General features: G+C 40.2%; 2 protein-coding genes across 4 annotated transcripts in view; both read right to left on the bottom strand.

Moving 5' to 3' along the window:
* Positions 1-1,237: 1,237 nt before the first annotated feature.
* On the bottom strand, positions 1,238-10,920 carry LOC148161000 (uncharacterized). The gene is made up of 11 exons (XM_088003992.1): positions 10,490-10,920; positions 7,250-8,360; positions 6,368-6,619; positions 4,539-4,697; positions 4,279-4,377; positions 3,657-3,918; positions 3,518-3,577; positions 3,334-3,440; positions 2,052-2,180; positions 1,862-1,969; positions 1,238-1,449 (listed from the first exon to the last, which is right to left on the bottom strand). The coding sequence occupies exons 2-11, from the start codon at positions 8,300-8,302 to the stop codon at positions 1,270-1,272; spliced, it is 2,409 nt and encodes an 802-aa protein (XP_087860118.1). The 5' UTR covers positions 8,303-8,360; positions 10,490-10,920; the 3' UTR covers positions 1,238-1,269.
* Positions 10,921-13,153: 2,233 nt separating this feature from the next.
* dnmt3bb.1 (DNA (cytosine-5-)-methyltransferase 3 beta, duplicate b.1) overlaps positions 13,154-23,000 on the bottom strand; it is a 39,857-nt gene continuing 30,010 nt past the window's right edge. For 2 of the 3 annotated variants that reach the window (XM_088003676.1, XM_088003678.1), the window contains exons 9-22: positions 21,792-21,933; positions 21,598-21,720; positions 21,467-21,511; positions 21,299-21,378; positions 21,108-21,220; positions 20,003-20,186; positions 19,704-19,788; positions 19,410-19,555; positions 18,156-18,246; positions 17,806-17,954; positions 16,740-16,825; positions 16,596-16,683; positions 16,399-16,517; positions 13,154-15,329 (exon numbers count right to left, since the gene is read on the bottom strand). In XM_088003676.1, the coding sequence (XP_087859802.1) occupies positions 15,188-15,329; positions 16,399-16,517; positions 16,596-16,683; positions 16,740-16,825; positions 17,806-17,954; positions 18,156-18,246; positions 19,410-19,555; positions 19,704-19,788; positions 20,003-20,186; positions 21,108-21,220; positions 21,299-21,378; positions 21,467-21,511; positions 21,598-21,720; positions 21,792-21,933 (1,593 nt within the window). In that variant the 3' untranslated portion in view covers positions 13,154-15,187. The remainder of the gene's footprint in view (positions 15,330-16,398; positions 16,518-16,595; positions 16,684-16,739; positions 16,826-17,805; positions 17,955-18,155; positions 18,247-19,409; positions 19,556-19,703; positions 19,789-20,002; positions 20,187-21,107; positions 21,221-21,298; positions 21,379-21,466; positions 21,512-21,597; positions 21,721-21,791; positions 21,934-23,000) is intronic. The other variant, XM_088003677.1, reaches the window with a different exon arrangement.

The following is a 23,000-nucleotide window of genomic DNA, read 5'->3' on the forward strand; positions in this document are numbered from 1 at the left end:
GCTTCTCCTCGTTTGGTTCTGGTTCTGGGGATGCAGAGCAGAACCAGAACCAGAAGATCTGAGGGGTCTAGACGGTTGATACAGCAATAACAGATCTTTAATGTATTGTGGTGCTAAACCGGTCAGTGATTTATAAACTAACAGTATTTTAAAGTCTATCCTCTGAGCTACAGGGAGCCAGTGTAGGGACTTTAAAACTGGTGTTATGTCTCTATCTTCCTGGTTTTAGTCAGAACAGCAGCAGCAGCTTCTGGATCAGCTGCAGCTGTTTGATTGATTTATTAATCAGACCTGTGAAGACGCTGTTGCAGGAATCAATGCGGCTAAAGATAAATGCATGGAAGAGTTTCTCTAGATCGCGCCGAGACATCAGTCCTCTAATCCTGGAGATGTTCTTCACGTGATAGAAGGCCGACTTTGTGACCGTCTTAATGTGGCTCTGAAGGTTCAGGTCAGAGGTCATCACTACTCCCAGGTTTCGGGCTGATCGCTGGTTTTCAGTTGTAATAACTGAAGCTGAGCATTGATTCTAGTTCGCTCCTCTGTAGGTCCAAAGATAATAACTTGAGTTTGTTTCTGTTCAGCTGGAGAAAGTTTTGGCCCATCCACACATTTATCTGTTGTAAGCATCTGTTCAGTGATTGGATGAGGTCAAAGGTCACCTCGTGATGTATAGCCGCCCCCTGGCTCTGATTGGTTGTTTTGGGATTGTTTCTTCAGCAGCTCAGGGTTATTCAGTATTAAACTGTCACAACGAATGTAAACATATTTTTTATAAAAGTTACAAACAGCAGCTTTAACATAGAAAATACTCCTGGATCTGTTTCTTTTTGTGCTCAGCAGAACCAGAACCAGAACCTGGTTCTGGTTCTGAGCACAAAGAACCAGAACCAGGTTCTGGTTTTTATATCCCTTCTTGTTATAGGGATATAAAATATCCCTATAACAAGAAGAAACATCCAGCAGAACCAGAACCTGAGCCAGGTTCTGGTTCTGCTGGATGTTTCTTCTTGTTATAGGGATATTTTTCCTCTCCACTGTTGCCACATGCATGCTTACTGACTCGATTCGATCTGCCTTTAAATTATGTTGAATATCAAAGTGAGCTTAATGAACTGCTTGATTCAATTTCCATGATTTATCGTTTTTCTTTTTCTACTAGAAACTGGATGATAAAAATCTTTACTTTGGTGTTTTAGGCTCTTTTTTGAAGTATAATTTTGTTTACAGAGACTTCACAATTCATTTTATTTGTTGTTTCTGTTTATTTTAAAGGATATTTGAAATGTTTTCCAGTTCCAGTGTTAAATATTTACCTTGTTTAGGTTTGAGTCCATCCGGACCGGTCGGCTGAAAGCCCCCGAACGCCCAGTCCAGAACCTGCTTCAGAACTTCTTCGCTGTCTTGGAGCAAAGGAGAAAACTTCTTCCCACAGCGCATTGCTGCCTCCTGCAGGACACAAACGGAAATGCTTCAACCACAAAATGAAAACAACATTTGCTTCTGTACAGAGAGGAGAATATAAACGCAATGTGTTCACTGACGTTTGACCTGTTCAACATGGCGGCACTGCAGGGTTTGTTTACTTTTCCCAAAGTAAAATTCAATAAATTTTCCAACATTTTCAAGGTAAGTTTTCAAACTTTTCCAGCGCCACAGTTTAGAGATAAAATCAATACAAATCAACTAAAACCGTTTCAATTCACAGCTTTATATTATTCTTAATTTAATAAAGTCTACAGCAGGGTCAAGGTAAACTAAAATATAGTAAAGTTTTATGCTTTGAAATGTCTCACACCTTATGTGAGAACAAGCAGCTGCCACTAGTCTGTAGGGTCGCCTAGAGCGGCTTGATACGGACCTGCAGCGACAGGAGGACGGCCTCTCGGTAGGTGACCAGGGTTGCAAAGGAGTTGGCGCAGAAATACTGGCTGAAAGCAGCAAACGGCTTCAGAGACTGGAGACTGACCTGCAATCGGAGACAACATGGCGGACGTTTTACCATCTGCAGAAAAACGACCAACCAGTAACAATGAAGCGGAAACACAGACCTGAGAGCACATTCTCTGGCCGTACCACTCCACCATCCGCTTCTGAGGACGATGGAGCTGGTCTTTGAAAGGGACGACGACGCCGGGCCACGGGGAGAAACCCTCAATCTGACCCCAGACCAGCTCCCCCTGCAGGCGAACACAGGCATTTATAGCACAATCAAGTACCCATGCTACCCTCAGTTGTTATAAAAATATTATATACGTCAAACATGATGTAAAAGAAATTTTACTTTCTGATTTAACGCCTTGAAATGGGGTCTCTGTCTCTTTAAGAAGCTCCTGTTCTGAGGCTCCGCCTTCAGGAAGTCATTACAACATGACTCCTATGTTAACCCTTTAAAAATGTTTTTATCAGCTCAGAAAAGTAGCTCCTACAACAACTTCTTGCTACTGGCGGGCCAGAAAATTCATAAAATTAAAATGCAAAAATTAGTTAACCATGATTTTCTGCTTAACATTAAAGATTTTTTTAAATAAAATCTGACTAATCTGTACATCGTTACAGCTATAGTAGACTGTTGCCTTATTAAAAGATAAACAGACAATTTCCAATTTTTTGGGTCTGAAGGAGCTGAGTGGGGGAGGCGCTTCGTCGTTGGAGGCGGAGCTTGGTCCAACCAGGCGTCCCGCAGCTGAATGGTTGCCATGGAAATCAAAGGATTTCTCAAACATGAATGAAAGAATCAAAGCAAGGCTCCAGGTGTATTTTTGATGAGGGAATGATATCGCTACATGATGTAAAGCTTCAAAAAAGTTGATTTTACAGAAAAATCTACTTTTAAATAAAAGTTGCAAAGTCGATTCTTCAGTAAAAATCTCTGGATTGGCCTGGTTCTGCTCATTATAAAAATTGGTAATAAAAAGACAAAAAACTTTGTGTTGTACATAACATTTTCAATTTTAAGAAAATATTGGTTATAATTGTAAAAAATTAAAATAAAAATAAAAAAATCAACCACATGTATTTGATAGGTCAAATTCATAAATATCGTATAAAATGGCTCAACTATGTGCCTGGAAATGCATAATAAAGCCTCTTTAATTTTCTGAATTTGTCTGAAAATACCAACCATTTAAAAAAAGTGACCTAAATCCTGTTCTAACAGAGTAACGGGTTAAATCGAGCCTGAAAGAATTTGAAAACTAGATTTCTTTTTCTTTTAATACAGCAAACATAGATCTATGATGAATAACAAACAAAAAAGAACAATTGGACTACTTTAGTTTTGGGCACCCCTGACATCCTGTGACCCTCCCCAGGTTCATCAGAAACACTTACAACAGATTTTTCTTCACAACCCGGTAGCTTCGTTGTAGAGTCCCAGCTCTGATCCTCTTCATCGCTCGTCACGATGAAGATAAACTCTCCCTGATGAATTCCTTCACCTGCAAAGCGTCACTAAATGAGCAGGACTTGCAGTGAAGCAGAAAGACGTAGAAAAGATTCACGTTTATCGTCTTACTCGTCTTCGTCCGCTGGCCGGCCGGAGACTTCACGGGCTCTTCTGTGATGTCAATCACATCTGATAAAACCCAGCCAGAGAGTAAGCTAACAGAGCTACAGCAGACCAGCTAGCGTCCAGGTAAACTGGGAAGTCCTACCTGAGGAATTGTCTGTGTAGTCCATGTCATCCACACTCCTGTTATGCCTCATCTTCTTATATATTAAAGGCTTCGCTGCAGGACTCTTATCGTCCTCTGATGAACTCTCATCATGTTTCACTTTGACTTTCTGGCAGCCAAAAGCCTCCAGAGAAGCTAGTTTCTTCCTACCAACTGGCGATCGTTGTCCCCAGACCTCCATGTGCGGTGAAGCCACGGGAGTTTTCTCCCTGTAGGGAGGGATTCTCAGGTTCCTGTAGGCCTTCAGAGAGGAACAAACATAACTCAGGTCTTCACAGCAGTCACAATAAAACCAGTGGTGGGCACTGCGAACTACAACGCTAGCTGTGCTAACCCTAAAGCACTAATAATAAACATCAGTTAAGCTAAAGCGCTGCACACGGTATTTAGCAAAAGCTAACGTTAAAGCACTAGAACAACATGGCATTTAGTGGAAACTAACTAAAGCATTAAACCAACTCAGTATCTAGTGGGAGCTAATGCTAAAGCGATGTACCAACACACCACAGGACCTGTATTAAACAGTCCATGCTGCTCACTCGGGTCACCTCCAACCCATTTGATTAAATGTGAATTCAATATGTTTTATGTAGCAACTCACCTTAGCAAACACCTGTGTCTGGTGCAGAGAGCTGGGCAGCGCCAGCAGGGTCAGAAACAGCCTGTGCAGAGTGGGCCACGGTTTCATTTTGTCCAAGATCTGCACAGACAGCAGCAGAGACTGCCGGTTTGATCTGACACTTTTTCACCAAAATAAACTGATTTTCCCATCTTTCTGAGGCGTCTTGGACAAATGACCCAAACAACGACATTCACCACTTCATTTCCACGCCACATTTAATCCCAACTGTGACCTCTTACCTTCACCCAGCTGCTACATTCATCGCTGCTGCTCTGTTCCTGGATGAGCTTCCTGAAATCGCAGCAGCTGCGTTGCAGCTCCACCTCTGGAGGCCCGGCGGCGCAGAGCCCCAGCTGGACGGCCATCACTGGCAGCACCTCCCAGGGAAAATGTTTCTCCTGCAGGACAGATGGAGAGTTCACCAGAAAACCACAGCAAGCACTTGGCATGTTCAGGATCCCCCAAGGTGTTAAGCCTGGCGAGCCACAACATAAAACACAGACAGTTGAATAGTTCCTGCAGTATATGGGTGATCTGCTGCTAATGGGAGAATTTTACAGATTTGAACCAGGGGTTGAACGACTACATATTTTTTAAGGTCGACTACATCATCATAATAGTTGAGTCGATGTCGACTAGTCGCGGTGACGTCATAGTGACGTAAGCGCAAAAACCCTTCACAACTACTTTATCAGCTATTTTCACGGCAAATATGGACCCCCCCCCCCACACACACACACACACACACACACACACACACACACACACACACACACACACACACACACACACACACACACACACACACACACACACACACACTCCCCTTCTCCTGCTTTTACTAAGTCTGTTATGGAGAATTAAAAGAGCAATAAACAGATCATTCTTCGTGAGCAGGGAGAAAAGTTCGTTGTACAAAGTTGGGTCTGACTTTTTTTTTTTTTTTTTTTTTTCCAAACACCGGCTGATGCTGATGATCTCTGGATAGCTACTCGTACAGGAGTCAAATGATCACACTGACCACAATGGTGCTTTTGGAACATAACTAAACTTATTATGAACGGATCCCGTTTGGTTACAGTTGAATTTAACGAAACCTCCTGCTGCTCCTCCTGCTGCTCCTCCTGCTGCTCCTCCTGCTGCTCCTCCTGCTGCTCCTCCGCCCGTTGCGCAGCAGGAGGCTCTGCTGACTCAGCAGCGGCTCTCTGAACCGACATGCGGACGGCGGCCGAGATCGCCTCTGTCAGATCCTCAGGATGAAGCTTGGACTTAGTTTCCAGATGTAGTCAAACCATCTTTATAAGAGCGTAAAGCTGCCAGGTTAAAAGCTTCAATACGCAGGGTGACGCTGATCAGTTGGATGGATAAAAAAGCCTGACATCATGACGCGTTGTAACACATTACTCCGGTAGTCTTTTTTATTTATTTTTTTTTTTTTAAGGATTTTTTTCGGCACTAGTTTATTTGACAACGATCTGACTGTAAGGGGGCAGAGAGAGCGGAGAGAGGCCTGGGCCCAGCGAATGGAGGACGGGAGTCGGACTCCTGATTACCGCGGGCTAAAGTCTCTGTATGCGGGACGCCGCGCTAACCACTGCGCCGCGCACGGTAGCCTAAGCTGTAATTTACAGTTTGTAATTATTAAATTATTTACATTTTTATACAATTTGAGCTTTCTGACGAACTCACATAGTCCACCTTCTTTCATTTTTTGGGAAAAATCTGTTTAGTCATGTAATTGCGACTAGTCGACTGGCCCAGAAAAAAGTCAGTGCAGAGAAAAGAATCGACGAGTCGACTAATTGGTGCAACCCCTAATTTGAACCAGGTGAAGCTAAAACTATGGTACCTGAGGAGTTTTTAATCTTAAATACAAAATCTATTTATATTGTACAGTTTTAGTTTAATTACTGCTCTCAGAGTGTTAGTTCAGCAAATTTCATGTTTTAGTCTGTATACTCTGATTACTAAATTGGTAGATGATTGGGTTCAATAATCAATTGATTTTGATGAATCATTTCAGAAGTATTTCTAAGATCCAGGAAGTGAAGGACGGTGGGATTCTTACTGTGATACTTTCTGGATTTTTCAGCACCAGCCCGATGTTCCTGAGCGTCACGTCTCCGAGCGGGCCGGGAATGCTCTCCACCAGACTCTGAAGGGCGGCTCTGTAGAACGCCTGGGCGTCCTTCAGGAACCGGGCCAGGTTCTGCTCCCCCAGACTCGGCCCGAAGGCCAACATGAAGTCTGATGCGCGCGTCCCGACGTTCAGCTCGGTGACAGGGAGCAGCTCGTCGCCGTGAAGCAGGTCCAGCTCCCGCTGCAGCGTGAAGGAACGGAGAGATTTATCACAATATTTTCCAACACTATTTTAACAAAAATATAAATGGTGATAAAATAACTACACATTACTTCTTTTTTTAGATAAGTGCATGACAGAATTCAGCACCACAAACATAAACACTTTCCTCTTGTCCAGATTTCTCTCCATGCCGTTTTTATTTTTAAGCAGTTAAGAGGAGAAACCTTAAACTAAGTTACCCAGCAGGTTGTTGCTAGGTAACCAAACTTGAAACTGCTTCTTACCCAGCAGGTTGTTGCTAGGCAACCACAGAATGAGTGGGTCACTCTCTTTGCTGATTGGCTGATTTCCCCAGAATGTTCTGGATCAAAGTTCAGTGAATATTTTATATGTTGAATTTTCTATCTGAGGTATTATCTACTGATATTGGTCACATGTCTATTTGCAATATATTGTTGATTTTATTGTCCAGTGCTACTGACAGTTTTATCTGAAATGTTTGTATTATTTTTATTATTATTTGCTTCACCAGAGCATCAATAGATGTCAGTAAGTTAGTTATTATTATTATTATTATTACTGGACAATAAGCCAATAGTTGTTATTGACTTATTGTCCAGCCCTATAAGCGATACGGTAAGTGCTCACCTCTAGGAGGAAGCGGTCGACGGCGTGCGGCTGGCAGATGCTGGCGGTGTAGGACTCCATCAGGATGGAGGTGAGCTGCAGCTCCATGCTCAGCTCTGCGATCCCGGCCCGCTGCAGCTCATTCAGCTCCCTGAGGGGCTCCAAGGCGTGAGACAGGAACAGGAACTGCAGCCGGACTGCGTCGTCCAGCAGCTGGCTCCGGATTGACGCCTCCGCCTCATTCAGCGATTTAAAATACTCCCGCAGGTCCTGCCACCGGGCGGCCATCTTCTGCACGCTGTGGGCGAGGAACAGATACTGTGGGAGGTGCGGGCCGGTGTCGGCGAACACCTCCTTCAGGCTGCTGTTGATGGACGGGCAGATGGAGTAGTGGCAGTGGACGTCTGTGATGAGGTCGATGGCGTGGCTGAAGGCGGCGGCGAGTCCAGCCTGGCAGGTGCGCTCCGCGATCCCCGGGATGCTGCAGAGCGACAGCAGCTTGGGGCTGAACGCCTGCAGCTGCGACACAAACACCCGGCTCAGTCCCGGCTGCGGCGCGCTGCTGTAGAACGCCACCAGGTTGGACAGCGGCAGCTCGTACTTCCGCAGCGCCTCCACCAGCAGCCAGGCGTCCGAGTTGGCAACATGTGCCACGACATCCGTATCCTTCGGCTGGCGAGGGTCGGCGCTGTCAGTGCTCATCTGCAGAGTGTGCAGCAGCTTCACCACGCTTTGGCATGAATGGTCATCAAAGTATCCGATCAGCAGGACACTGGCGCTGCGTCCCGCGCCCAGCTCCACACCTACGTACAGGTAGACAGAGTACGGCCGGTCGGTGACGACTGCCATGATGTCCTCTGGCTCCGCTGAGTAAACTTCATCCTGGAAGTAAGTTCTGATGAAGTTCACCAAATCGTTTGCAGGAATCTGCTTGTCCAGGCACTGGATCGGCTCCTTCACCTGAGCCTCCTGCTTCAGATCGGGCTTCTGAGCCGTCGACATGTAAACCACGTCCTCATCGTCTTCTGACGTCAAACAGATCACATCCGAACTCTGGCATGTTTTCAAATCCATATTTACAGGAAGTTCAGTGTTCCTGGGAGAAGCAGGCTGGATGAATGCTGACCTGGACCTGAAAAAAGAAGAGTTATATTTAAAAATTATTTTCTGTGATGAAAAACGTCCTTTAATATATCAGAAGTTTCACTGGAACATTACCAAAACTGTTGGGCTTTTTAAAATTAGCTCAAGACCTGTAAAGAACCAGACAAAAGACCAATGAGGTTTTTATGCCTTCCTTCGCAAAGGGAGAGATCCACAACCTCTAACCCGCTCTGGATCAAAGACTGGTGAGCTCTGCTCAACTCTGCTTGGGATCTGGCCTTTATTATGATGACCTTCTTCAGTGGAACAATGCAGAGATAACAGAACAGATGGACCCTGGAGTGGAAAATTACATCATAGATAAAGAAAGAACCTTAAAGAAAACTGGTCAGAGCCAGTTAGGCAACTGAACACATTTAGACAAAACACTCAAATAAAATGATAAAACAATGATTAGTTGTACCCAACAAAAACCATCAGTCTAGGCTGAAACAATTAATTGGATTAATCATGATTAATCATTAGACCTGTCACAGTAAGCAATAAATCAAATAATATATTAAAACAAGCTCAATAATTTCCATTTGTATGATTTATGACTTTTCTCTTTCTACCAAAAACTGGATGATAAAACTCTTCAGTCTGGTGTTTTGGTCTCAACCAGCAGTTTTATTGGAGGATAATTTTGTTTACAGAGACTTTATAATTTATTTTGTTTGTTGTTTCTGTTCTTTTGTTTATTTATTTTGGATATTTTAAAAGTTTTCCAGTTCCTGTTAAATGTTCATTAGGATATAAAGTTTAATAATCTTTGAGAATGTGTTCATGCTTTATTACTGTTAGAATAGTAATAGCATTATATGTTATGTAATGTTTCAAAACAACATTATTGTTAATCGTAATAACTTCTGGAACAATTTATCGTCCAGAAGAATTTGCTATCGTAACACTCTATTAATTGTGATTAATCTATTGTTGAAATAATTGTCAACCAGCTTAGTAATTGATTAATTGTTAATTGGTGTAAAAAGCCCCCCCAAAAAAGACAGCGTTATCAAAAACGACCTTTTTTTTATAAGAGGGAAATTAAAAGGGATAAAAGTACTAAAATCCTGCCAGAACAAAATATAAATAAAAATATCTTCTACCTAAAAAATATGACAAAATGATAATTTAATTTATATCGTAGATGAGGATTTCTGGAGGAGTAAAAACTGCGAATAATTTACATTTTACTTTTACGGCAAGGTCCATTTTCTTCCCACTTCCGTCAGGGTCATTTAAATGGCTCTGACATCCTACGCATCCCCAATTGGAGTTGATTCTGTGACGTCATGACAGTTCCGCCAATCGGGTCGAAGTGAGCAACTTTTCAGCCAATACAAACAATCCAAATAACTTTGCAAGACATGCTTAAAAGCGAAAAAAAAAAACATGGAACCGGGCAAGTTAGGGGTTGGGGGTGAGAACAATACCAAACGAAACAATGAAGCCTTAGCTGAACTTTCGCTCACCAATCACACAAGAACGACAACGTTAAACAACATAAACTTAATCAAATTACAACTTATTGTAACGCTGAAGTTACCGATAGCTAGTATTTAAATGGCCCAGAATACTGACGCCGAAAATCAAAATTTAAAGGGTTTAGAATGGTTAAACGTGAACCAAAAGATGGTTTAAAACACAACTGGGCCATTCACTAAGAAAATAACTGAAATCGTCTTGTTTCAGTCTTTCACAAACAAGACTCATAAATTGTGTTTTGAAGAATTTGTAAAAATGCCAACCAATAACAATAATATCCATTTTCGTCTGTTTAAAAATAGAGTAAAAGTTTTAAGTTTGTACACAATGCAGAATAACTTTGTCCAAGTTTGGTCATTGTAGGTATTTATTTAAGGAGTTAAATCACAAGTCAACAAAAACGGCGAATTAACCCTTTACTCCAATCGGATGCTAGCTTCTGCGTCGTTTGTTACGCAGAAGTACGTTTAGTGAACCAAACCAAACAATGTAGCTACATTTCGATGAAACAGCAGCCTAAATTGTCAAGCTAGATTGTTTGTCAACGTGTTTAGATTTTATCTGACAATCAATAGTTAGATTTTAGTTGAACACGTAGGAAATGTGTTTAAAAAGACACGCTAAACTTACCCACGCCGATCCGTCCTTCCTCGCTACCTACTGCCGTCGAACCATCAAAGAATCCAAAAAGTGTATCCTTCCGCCGAGAGCAAAGCCCCGGTCCCCCACTGCGAGGTCTCGACAACGTTTCCTCGCTTTTAACGCTAGTACTAGCCGCACAGATAATTGTAGGTTAATGGCCAACAATTGTCAAAGTAGGCCATTAAGCTATGTCTAAAGTAATTCTCGGTCTTTGGATAGAACACCAGAATGCGTAAAAACGACGAAATCTTTCTAGATTTTTCCAGATCGAGACGCCATTGTAGTTAGCCTGCAGCTAACATCAAATGAACGGCATTTAAAGTCATAGGCGTTAGACTACGCTAAAAATCAACGTGAAAGTTACGAAAAGCACACTTCTACACATATTTCCTCAGTAAATGAGTTCTGAAACAGTTTATTTTAACATATAACTACGGCAGGCGCATTATAAATGCAAACAAATGAAGATCTGTCCTTTTTACAAGAAGGTCGCAGGGTCATTTATATGATTGTATTCACGATTCCCCTGTTTCTACTATTGAGTTCAATCACATAGGATCCCTCGCAAAAGTTTTCACAACGTTTTAACTTTTCCACTTTTTCTAATGTTACAACTGCAAACCACACTGTATTAATTTTAGATTAATTTTATGACAAGAAAACGGAAAGTAGTGCCTAACTATGACGTAGAAGGAAGAGGATACACGGTGTTTTGTTTCTTAACATTAAAGTATGAAAAGTGTGGTGTTTATTTGTATTCAGACTCTTTTTCCACAAGCTTTATACATCTAAAAACTTAAATCTGCCCCTTTTATTTTTTATAAAACAGCTGAAACTCAAACTAGATGGATAAATACTCGTATCTGGATTAGGCCAAAACTTTGAGTGGATCATGAAGATGCTTTTATGTAAACCATAATATTGTTGCTCTGATTGTTTTATTTAGGGTCATTGTCCAGCTGGAAAGTAGACCTACGTTCCCTAGTCTCCATCTTCCCATCAACACTTAGCAACTTCTTATTCTTTCGGTTTTACGGCGGTTAGCAGCCATTTTACATGGAGAATTACCGCCACCAACTGGACTGGAGTGTGAATCATGAGAGTACGAACAACAAAAATATGTAAATTATTTTAAATCAAAACTTTGCTTTCCAGTAAACTATGTAAATTATTGGTAATAATTATTTGTGATCCAGAAAGCCAGATAGGAACTATAGATAAAGCAATTATCACCTCATTTGGTGAGTAAAAATGAAAATATTACAGACCAAAATATAGGAAATTAACTTCCATTATAAGAGATGCAATGATTTTCTTTACAGAATTAACATCATTAATGCAATGAAGCAAAACAGGAGCGTGTTTAAAGTTAATAACTCCTTAGACAAAAAGGAATTATTTGAAACAAGGTCATATTTTGCTGAAAAGTAACATAAGTTTGTTTTGTATTATTTCAAGTGTACTGATGTATTTGAACTAGAAACTAGATATAAAAAAATACTGGCTAGAGTTTGTGTTTTTGTAGTGAAGTTCAAACCATCCCTTCATATCCCCTACTCCAATGTCTTTCTACCAGTACAATCAGACAGAGATCTAAAGTAGCAAAAGCAAATGAGGTGGATTAGCAGTGTGTTCCAAAAACTAAATGTTACTGTTGAATATTGTCTTTGTTCCTGGTTCTTGTTAGCAGGTCATGATAGTCTTCTGTCAGAGACTTCTTCAAATTTGTTGTGAGACTGACTGCTTCTGGAGATCCTTCCCTCTGAAGAAACGACGACTCTTTGAAGATACTTGGATGACATGACTTAAGATATTTAATTTCCCTCTGGTGTAAAGTGTTTTAACTTTGTCAGACTTTGTCTCTGTTTGGGCCAGTTTTAAAAATGGTAAATTCAAACTTCCCTGTGAATTTTTGACAGATAATTAAAATGTATTTATGCTGTGAAAATTATGCTTTAATTAACCTGGAAAAATAAATAATTGCAATGAATAATGGCTTTTACATTACATGATGTAATGTAAAGGGGAGTTATGGATAGGTAGATCTTTCCCACAAAGTGAATCATTTAGACCAGTTTTTCAAATTGGGGGCCACGGCCCTCCAGAGGGCCACCAGGGGGCGGTAGAGAGGCCTCTGAAAGTTGGACAGAGGATTAAAAAATGAAAAATTAAATCTAATAGGTCTTTTAATTATAATTTTTAGATCTAATCTACTTTTCAGTTACACATGGTTCCCACAAGTCTGAACCAGAAATGATTTGTGCCACTCAACCGCCATCTTGGTAGGCAAAGCACAGATGAACCATGGCTTCAAGACCATCTAAAAGAAAGTATATTAGGAAAGAAAAAGTTTAAGACTTAATAGTTGTAATGTACCGATATTTATAAGTTAGATAGGAATGAAACAATTGCCAATTCTGAGCTAGCAACTGCCTACCAAGATGGCTGACAGCTACAAAGTAGTATTTTAACTTATAAAATACAAGTTAAAAAACTTATTGAAACGTAATTTGCCAACGTTAGGAACTCATGGCCGACTAAAATCAGAAGATGTGAAACAGAATTTAAGCTAAACGTAATAATTATTGAATAGTGAATAAAAGTGAGCGGAAAAGCAAAAATGCTTACAGAAAGAACAAGAACTGACAGCTGTTTGTGTTTTGTGCAGCAATGCTGCTTTTTATTATGTAAAAAATTATAAAAGCAGCTACGAGTAGTACAAGTGTTTTTCTCTCTAAACTGTTGCGAAACAATATAAAAAACTCAATCTCTGTATCCGAGATGATTTTAAAGGCGAGATTAATATGAAAAAAATATATACTGTTAAACAAAAAATACAACAGTGCCCTAAAAACAACTACTCTGCAGATATGGTCCAGTTTACATGCCTAAAAATACAAACACACACGACATAAAACTCCTAAAAATCTGCTAAAATGTTCAGAAACATCGAGCTGGATGATGGGATAATATTCTAAAAGCAAAGCAAACTAATAATACTTGTTAGTTTAAAGCAGAAGACAAGCGGTTATAATAAAAATATAAACTAAGCATGAAAAAAATAAGGTAAAAAGTGTTCTTATGAAGGCTGGAGCGTCTGACAGGAATCGTTCCTGCTAAACAAAGTCTTGTAAACCTTTTTTTACAGTACGTAAAAAGAAACCGTACATGATGAGCAGATCCCAGATTTTAACACCTGATCGGGTGACAGTTTACATTTCAAGTCACTTCAAGCACAACCTGGCAGGAAAACATGTAGAGCTCAGAGGTTTCTGGTGGATACAGTACAAAATGTTCAGAAATGTGCAGATTTCCCCGAACGGCCGGAACAAGTTTCAGACGTTCAGCAGTCAGTAGCAGAACACGAAGGGAGCCGTTTGGTTTAAAACTGGTTCACATTTTCTTTTTGCTGTCTAACAGATCAACGCCAGCAGATCAGACAGAATCAGACGCTGAAAACTTTCTAAATAATCTTAAGATTTGCTTCCAAATCCAAAAACAGGAGCAGAACATTTTGGAAGCTTTTAGGGAAGATTTGAACGTGAAAAAAAATTAGATTCAAATGCAAATTCACCTAATTTATTTTCCCCATTTTCATCTATTTTGAGCACTAAATTAAAGTTTATCCACTTATTTATTGTTCTTATTTTCAGCAGAGTGAACTCTGCTACAAAAGCACAAAATCTTATAAAGTATTTTTATTTTAATTTATAATGCAAATATCTTAGAACACTAAAAAAAAGACAAAAATAACTCAAGTAACTTCCATAGAATCATGTAGGAGCTTGTTTTCAATATTGAGGTAAAGATATTTAACCTGTAACTTTCATCAATATCTAAGGATTTGCTGACTTAAAGTCCTAAAAAGTTACATACAGGTAAGTTTTGTCTTATTTCGGATCCACTAAAACATTTACAATAGAAACTAGATGAAAAATACTGACTAAGATTTTCTGTTTCACAAAATAAAAACGCCAAAAAAGAAAAAAATTGTTTTGATTTTACTGGCCTCATTTTGGTTTTTTTCCAAGTATTTTTGTTTAGTTTCTTTTCTAAATATATTTAAAATAAGAGAAAACGAACTTTGAAGTAACTTTTTGCCAACAGGTTTTAATTCATCGGTAATTTTGATGAATTAATGCTAGATCAGCATTCATCTTAGAAGAACCTTTTCATTAACGTTAAGGAATGACTGCTGAAACAAGCTCTGGAACGTTGCTTTTGTCATCTTTGAAGTGTAATAAGATATTTGCAGTAGAAACTAGATGAAAATACTTGGTAAGATTTTGTGTTTTTGCAGCAAAGTTGCGTAAACAGCTCTGCTTACTCAGGTTTGATAAACTTCAGTTTAATGGTCAAAAATGAAAATGAGGAAAATAAAGGAGTTTTTTTTAAGTGCCGGTTTTGTTTTTACCAATTAAAATGTGAATGAAGTGGATTTGTTAAGATTTTAATCGGCCTTATGGTTGGTTATTTTCTGAGCGGCTCAGGAAACGGACCGGTTTTCAGGGAGTTTAAAGAACTCCGGTTCTGGTTCTGGATGATCCGATCAGCTTTTTCTCTTTTCAATCATCCAGTGACAGCCGCTCTCATTTTCCAGGAGCTCTGGTTCGAATCAAAGTAACTCTCTCCATGCGAAAGTGTCTGACAGAGTGAGACGTCTTCAGGTCCCTGTGGTTTCTGCGGTTATTCGCAGGCGAAGTAATCTTTGAGCGGCGCGAACAGATGCCTGATGACCGGGACGCTCCAGGACCGGCCCAGCAGCCGCTGCCGGGCGCCGCGGCCCATGTTCGACACATCGGTGTAGTGGACCGGGAATCCAAAGATCCTGACGAAACAACAGTAACAAAAAGCATTAAGAGTCTATATGGCAGGCTGTTTTAGCATAAAATCAGTTCCACCAGATGTCTAAAATTGGTTTATGATTAGACTTATTAGGTCGATCACAATAAGCAATAAATAAATCAATCAATCACATGATCAATTAAAACAATATCAATCATTTTCATGGTTTGTTGTTTTTTCTGTTTCTACCACAAACTGGCTGATAAAATGTTTAGATGTAGAGACTTCATAATTCATTGTATTTGTTGTTTTGTTTATTTGGGATATTTAAAATGTTTTCCAGCTCCAGTGTTAAATGTTCATAACGCTTATTAATCTTTAAGAATGTCTTTTTGCATTATTATCACTATATGAGCTGAAAATGTTCTCAAAATGACAATATTATCATTTAATGCAATAATTTCTGGGACAATTTATCATCCATCCAAATTTGTTAGGCCTGTCACCAAAACCAATCTTCCTAGTCAATAAATTGTCCCAGAAATGATTGCATTAAACGATAATATTGTCATTCTGAGAACATTTTCATCTAATAATAATAATGACATTTATGTAAGTACATCCTCTCAAAGCTCAAGAAAATGTGAATTTCTCATGAACATTTAACGACGGAACCAGGAAACATTTCAAATATCCAAAATAAAAACAATTATTTTGCACTTCCTGCCCCTTTTGCCCGTTTTCCCTGTCTATGCTGAATAATTGTTATTTTTGAAAGTGTAATTTTGGCTCTTGAGACTTCTTATCCATTTTAATTATTGTTGTTTGTTTTGGATATTTAAAATGTTTTCCAGTTTTAGTGTTAAATGTTCATTAGAAATTCAAGTTTTTTTAAGCTTTGAGAGGGTGAACTTACATGTCATTATTTTGGATATTAGTTGAAAATGGTGTCAATATGACAATATTATCGTTTAAAGCAATAATTTCAGGGAGAACTTATCGTCTACTACATTTATTTCTAATGTGTCTAGTCGTAAACCAGATATGAGGACTGTGAGCGTTGGAAGTGATTTTATGCTAAAACGGCCTGCCGTAGCAGCTGTCCTGCTCACCGCTCCAGCTCCGTGCACCACAACACGTCCTCCTTCCCGTTCATCAGCACCGGGAAGTGCTGGTCCTTCCCCTGTTTGATGGAGTTGGAGCGAGTGGTGATGGTTCGCACCTTCCCAAACTGACAGAAACACGAGCCGTCAAACTCCCAGTGGAAAACTCTGCAGGGAAAATCCTGATTAACATGTTTATGTCTGACCTTTGCGACCCGTCCGTGGTCCAGACACTCCTGCAGCTCCAGCTTGTCCATCCCAGAGGCGCAGCGCGGCCTGAAACACGCAGTTTCACTACAATCAACGTAAAGGTAAGTCTGAGAAGCAACAGTAGGCGATTCCCTGCGTACCTGTTCATCCCCGGCAGGTTCCCCCAGAAGTAGCGCGCACGATGGGCGGCGGAGACCTCGATGGCGTCGATCATCACAGGGTTGCACTGCGAAACACACAAAGGTCAGAGGTCAGCTGGGATATGTCTGTCACATGAAGAGACAGAAAGTGGCATCAGAAATCTATAATCTTGACTTGAAAACTCATTCAGCCCAGTTTAAGCTAGCTAGAAGCTAGCTAACTTGAGCTAGCATTAGCTAGCTCAGGGGTCTAACAAAACCAAAAAGAAAATGTTTTCATTATGAATGAAACAATAAATGGTCATTTTAGAAGGTTTTCTATAAGTTCTTATGTAAAATCTGTTTTTAAAATCCACAACAGAATTTTAAAAGTAGCTAGCTTCAAGCTATGCTAACTATTTATCTTATTTTTTTTCCATATTTAAAGAAAAGACGCACCTCATTCTACTTTGTTCCTCTTGTAATTCATTTTGTTCTAAATTGAATAAACTTTAGTAATTTGTTAGCTCTCATAAAATATTTTGTGCATTAGAAAATCATTTTTTTTACATCTCCAGGTGAGTTTTATTTTGTAGCATCGGAGGCAAAAGTGTGTTTTTGAATGGAAAAGGTTGCTAATCCCATATCAGGTGAGATGTGTTAATATCTATGGATTATTTATTCTCATAATTTTATAATACATCAAATTTTTATAGCTTTTTGGACACACAAGATGCTTTACAAAAGAAAAAATAAGTAAATAGATCAATAATTATAATTTATGAATTTATTCTTGCAATTTTATGATTTTATTTTTTCTTAGTATGGCTCCAATACTCTGTCATACTAATAAGATTAAAAATAATATCTTTCTTGTTGAGCTCATATTTCTATTTATCCAACAATATAGCAGCAAAAAAATTAAAAATTTTGCTTATTTTGTTGTCTTTATATAGGTTTTGATTAATTGCAATAAATTAATTAATTACAGAACTACAATTTAACTCGAGTAAAAGTTTTCCCACGATTTTAACTCCTGATTTTAAAGTGTTGTGGTCCAAAGCGAGTGTGGATGCGTTCGGCTGACCTCCAGGAAGCGGGAGATGTCCCTCTTGTCGTTGACGCCCATGGCCACCACGTTCTCGAACATCCAGAAGAACGGACGGTCTTCTCCTTCTTTGGGCTTGGCCTCGCTCAGCAGGCGGTAGAACTCAAAAAACAGCCTTCCTGTTCCTCCTGAAGCAAACCAGACTCGCATCAGGGTCTAGTTACAACTCTATGTGTTACTGGCGTTAACAAAAAGCATTAAAAACACAGAGACAACACTGTGTGTAATTGATAATGTGTTTTTGATAGAGATTTTGTTAAAACAACTAGAAAAAATACTTTTCACACACTACAAAAATGTTACAAACAGGAATCCACAAATGTACCAACCAAACAGGCCTTTTCTGGCCGGATTCACGATGGACAGGTCGTTGCAGGGACTTCCTCCGATCACCAAGTCAAAGGGCCCCCACTCCTGAATCTGAGACAACAGCACCACCTGGTGTTAGACTGTGGGAATTACGCCGGAAGAGCCAGCAGTTTAACGGTACAAAGTCAAATTAACTCCGGGTTTTAAGCCTTATGAGACGAAAATGGGGGTTAATTTATCAGTCATGTTTTTACCATATTTTTGACCAATTGATTTTATTTAAATGGGACACTGCATATTAATCAAAATGCTCATTTCCATAAAACAACAAAATACAAAAATTTATACAATTCCATGCATAAAATCAAGAAATACAGTAAAAACAAATGAAAACATATACATGGTTGGAAAAACTACTTTAAGAGGCTTATATCAAAATGCTACTTTATAAAACTGTCATAAACTGATATTTTTACCATGTTATTCACTAATTTCTAATTGTCACAGTTTCAAACTAAATATTAAATTAGCAAGCAAAATATTTAGCTCTGATGGATCTAGAGCTAGATAAAATATTTTAGCTATACTAGCTAATTATCTATAAAAGCTAAACATTAGATATTCAATATTTAGATAATATTTAGATAATTAAATATTAATATTAAGAGCTGGCGAGATGTTAATGTTTAGCATCTAGCTAGTCCTTATAGTCCCATAAGTGGACTATCAAAATAAAAGCTAATTAATTTCCATCTTGAAATGCAGAGTGGTATTTAAGTGTAGCATATTAATTTAACAATTTAAAAACACTGACTCTACAGAAAACATGGTAGCAAGTCTAATATCTTTTGTTTTTAAAATTTAGAACAATGAGCAAAATGTGCAAATATTATTGCACAATAAAGTTAAATGATGCTCTTGGGGGCCCCCTGGTGGTGGTGGTGGCCATAAACAGCCCTCAACTCGCAATGCCTCGAGCTGGCTCTGATTTTCTGCACAGTTTGGCTGAATTATTGTTCTGAGAGTTTTGTTTTTTTCTGCAAATGGCATAATTCTGAGTCTGTACAATCCAATAAGCAATTAATCAATATCTAAAGTAGTTAATAATTATTTCAGCAATCGATTAATCATTCCAGGTGGTTAGGATCTTTCCTTCAAGCTCAGCTCAAACGTTTCTGCTCGTGTCTTGGAGAGAGAAAAGAAGCAGATCTGTCCAAGGAATCATTAAATATGGCCGCTCTGGTCCAACCCGACTCTGAACCGCCGTCTCTTACGTTTTTCCTGGAGATGTTCCTGACATCATGGACGTACTGGATCTTTCCTTCATGTCTGACCACGCCCACAGAGATCGAGTCCTCACACACCTCCGACGCCACGTACTGGTCCACTTTAAAGCCCAGATCCCTCAGAACCAAGTAGCCTGGAGGCAGAAACACAAACAAGACATCAACAGAAACATCAAATCAGAAATAAAGGTTTCATGACGTCAGTTCCTCAGTTTCCCCAACAAGGAGAGACTTTATACAGGAGATGAAATGTTGGAGTAAAGAGGTTTTGTGGTTCCTCACCAGTAGCAATGCCATCAAACAGGGAGAGGACTCTGATTGGTCTACGCTGCTCAGCAGGGACTGCTGGGTAAATCTTTGGTTTTTCCTGCAGAAGAAGAAGAAAAAACACTGAAGGTCAGTGGGTGGATGGATTAATGTATGGTTGGTTGGATGGTTGGTTGGATGGATGGATGGCTGGTTGAATAACTTCATGTTTCAGAACTTTGCCTTCTTTAAAACCTTGAAGGTAAATGTAACATTCTGACCAAAACAAAGATGGCGTCGCCCATCTGGAGGCCAAACCGAGCGGTTAGACTCACGAACTCCTGTCCTTTATCGTTGGCGAAGAACTCCTGCAGCTTCAGGCTCCAGTCGTGGCGCCGTTTCAGGACGCCGTACTGCAGCGGCGGCTGGCACATGTAGCAGCGCCAGGGGTCCTGGTACCGGGCGTTGTTGGATGCCCCGGGGTCCACCAAGATGTCCAGGCAGTCCACGCAGAAGCACCTGGTGGGACGACACAACGAGGCGCTAGCATTACAGCACGTCTAACTGTGGGAGAAAGAGCTGAAAACATTTAGCTAATGGAGCGCTAACCGTAAACCAGTGAAACGACAGTTCTGCTAAAGCTAAAGAGCTGTACCGACAGCATTTAGAGGAAGCTAATGCTAAATGCTAACTCCAACCATGTGTCAGTAACACAACAAAGTAGATAAACGTTAACAGGGTACAAAAATTACTAGTATGGAAGTGAATCTCCTGGTTTCTGTTTTATAGTTGCTGAGTTTTGCTAACTCTGTTGCTAATTTTGACTAATTGACCACAGCAGGGCTTCGGTCATAGAATATCAGTTAAACTATAGATCCTGAATATAGAATAATCATCACATCACCTGTCGAGAACGTGAGGAGAAAAAATGAAACAATCTTCAGCCACTTCAAAATAAGAGGATGAATATAAACATCTAACTCTGAAGAGTTCGTAACTCGTGCCAGATTTCTTAAGGCTAGTTAGCTTAGCCACCAATGACGGTAGACAAAGTTTCCTGTAGCGGTAGGTTGCTTCTCTGACATTAGCACATAGGGCAGCGAGTTCATGAGGATGAGTGACAGCGCTAAGCCCCTCCTCCTGGCTCTGATTGTTTTGGTCAGAGCTCAGGGATAAAATAGATTTTTTTCACAGATTGTCTGTCTCACATTACGGTGACATTTTTAATAAATATGTAAAACATTTTTTAAATAAAGTTGCAAACAGCAGCTTTAAACTCTGCTTTAAATAATTTTATAACCTGGAAAAGATCTGACCATTTTGTAGGTCCTGATGGGTAAAACTCCAGAAAGACTCCATGTTTTTTGTGTCCTTGTATAATGTTTTCAGTTTTTCTGTCTTTCTTGCAGCTGAATTCCTGAACGTTTTTCTGGAACGGACCTGCAGCAGTTGGCGTTTCCGCAGAGCAGGACTTCTCGGCCTCCGCAGCAGACCGTGCAGTAGGACTGGTAGCCATCGTCATCGTACATGTAGGAGATCTCTAGGTACACATCCTAAACAAACGCACACAGCAGCGTTTTATCACCGCCGTCATCCTCTGGTTCACAGATCCGATCTGGAGCGGACCTCACCTTACACGTTTGGCACAAGCCTCCTTCAAAGAGCGGGTGGAAGGTTGCTGCCCTCATCTTTCCACATGAGAGGCAAAACTCTGATGAATCGGAAAAACACAGGCGAGTCGAATCAAAACACAGATAGGAGTTTGTGCGCTGCAGCAGCGTTGGACACCCAGACTGTACCTTCTATACTTCGGTTCTTTTTCTGTACTTCATTCACCATTTGTTCTGGCAGAAAGAAAAACGTTGAAACAAAGTGAGAAAGTATTTTGTATGGTATTCTTAATTAAGACCGTTGGACAGGTGAGCCCTACCTCTGCTACAGGGCTCCTCCGGCGCAGCCTTGGCCTTGCAGGGGCTGACTTTGGGTCGCTTCGCGCTGGGGAAATACTCTGGCAGAGAAACGTTGAGGATCTGGTGGTCCAGCGGGTTGCTGCCTGCAGACACACAGACAGACGCTCACACTCCTCTCCTGCACGCGACTGAACTCAGGTTGTCTTTAGCTCACTGGCGCTGCGTGTCGGTTTGAGTCCTTCCTCTCCTTTGGGCTGGAAGCCGCCGTTGGCCCAGTCCAGCATGGGCTTGATCTGGTCCTCGGGATTGTCCGTCTCGCAGGGGGGAAACGTCTTCTCCGCCCTGACACTGGCCATCTGAGTCGGCGACAAAACGTCACAAAATCTCAAATTCACCTGTTTGAGCAAATCTGACCACACACTGCGAGGCGTCCAGACCCACCGAGAAAAAAACACCAGAACAGATTATTCAGGTTCACAAAAACAAACGAGGTAAAAGGAAAAGTTTTGATAATTAATCGTATTGATGTTTTTTGCTTATTAAAAATATAAACACTTCAATAAAAATCCTCACTGATGATTAGAGTAAACAAAAATTTGTCATGAAGTGGTTTGTGGTGGTGAGTATGAACGCAGGCAGGACCCAGAATGAGAGGTGGTGAGTTTAATAGGAAGTAGCTAAAAACAGTCCAGTTCAGGCGGCGCGGCAGTTTAAACAGCTTAAACCGGAAGCAACTGAACCTGGAAGACTGACAGCTGACCAGGACTCCTCAGTTCAACCGGAAAGGCGATCAGACAGACTGACACACAGCAGCAAGGATCAGACAACAGGTGGAACTAAACACACAGGGAGGGTAATCACAGGAACGAGGGTTAGGGTTAACCTAACCCCTAACCCACAGGAACGAGACACAGCCGGGTCAATCAGGACAGGAGGCACAGAGACTCCGGGGAACAGAAATAAACAGAAAAACCTCAAAATAAATACACAGAAAACACAGATCCTCACAAAATTATACTGAAGTAGCAGTGCTTCAACGTATTTTTACTAAAATACCGAGTAACTGATCAAATTATCAATCATTTAATATTTAAAAATACATCAGATGGACCCAAATATAAAGTTAGGTGGAAATGTTGGTATTTTAAGGATGAAAATGACAATAAATCATTTAATAAAAAAATGACAAAATCAGGCAAAATAAGTTTTTTTCCAAATCAGTTTCTTTCAATAAAAAACTGATGAAACTAACAGAAACTGCAGGTCTGAGTCTGTGTCTGGTGGGTATTTTGGTTAAAACATGTTTGGTTTTCATTCAATGAGTAGAGAAAAATTTACTCAAGTCAGAGCAGAAATAAAAGGTAGAAGTTACTCAAGTAAATCCAACTGGCTGATATAAAGTTAGTTGATGTTTTTGGGCCTG

The sequence above is a fragment of the Poecilia mexicana genome, unplaced genomic scaffold (assembly GCF_051168715.1).
Source record: "Poecilia mexicana isolate PSO_F unplaced genomic scaffold, ASM5116871v1 scaffold_2, whole genome shotgun sequence".
Classification (NCBI taxonomy): Eukaryota; Metazoa; Chordata; class Actinopteri; order Cyprinodontiformes; family Poeciliidae; genus Poecilia; species Poecilia mexicana.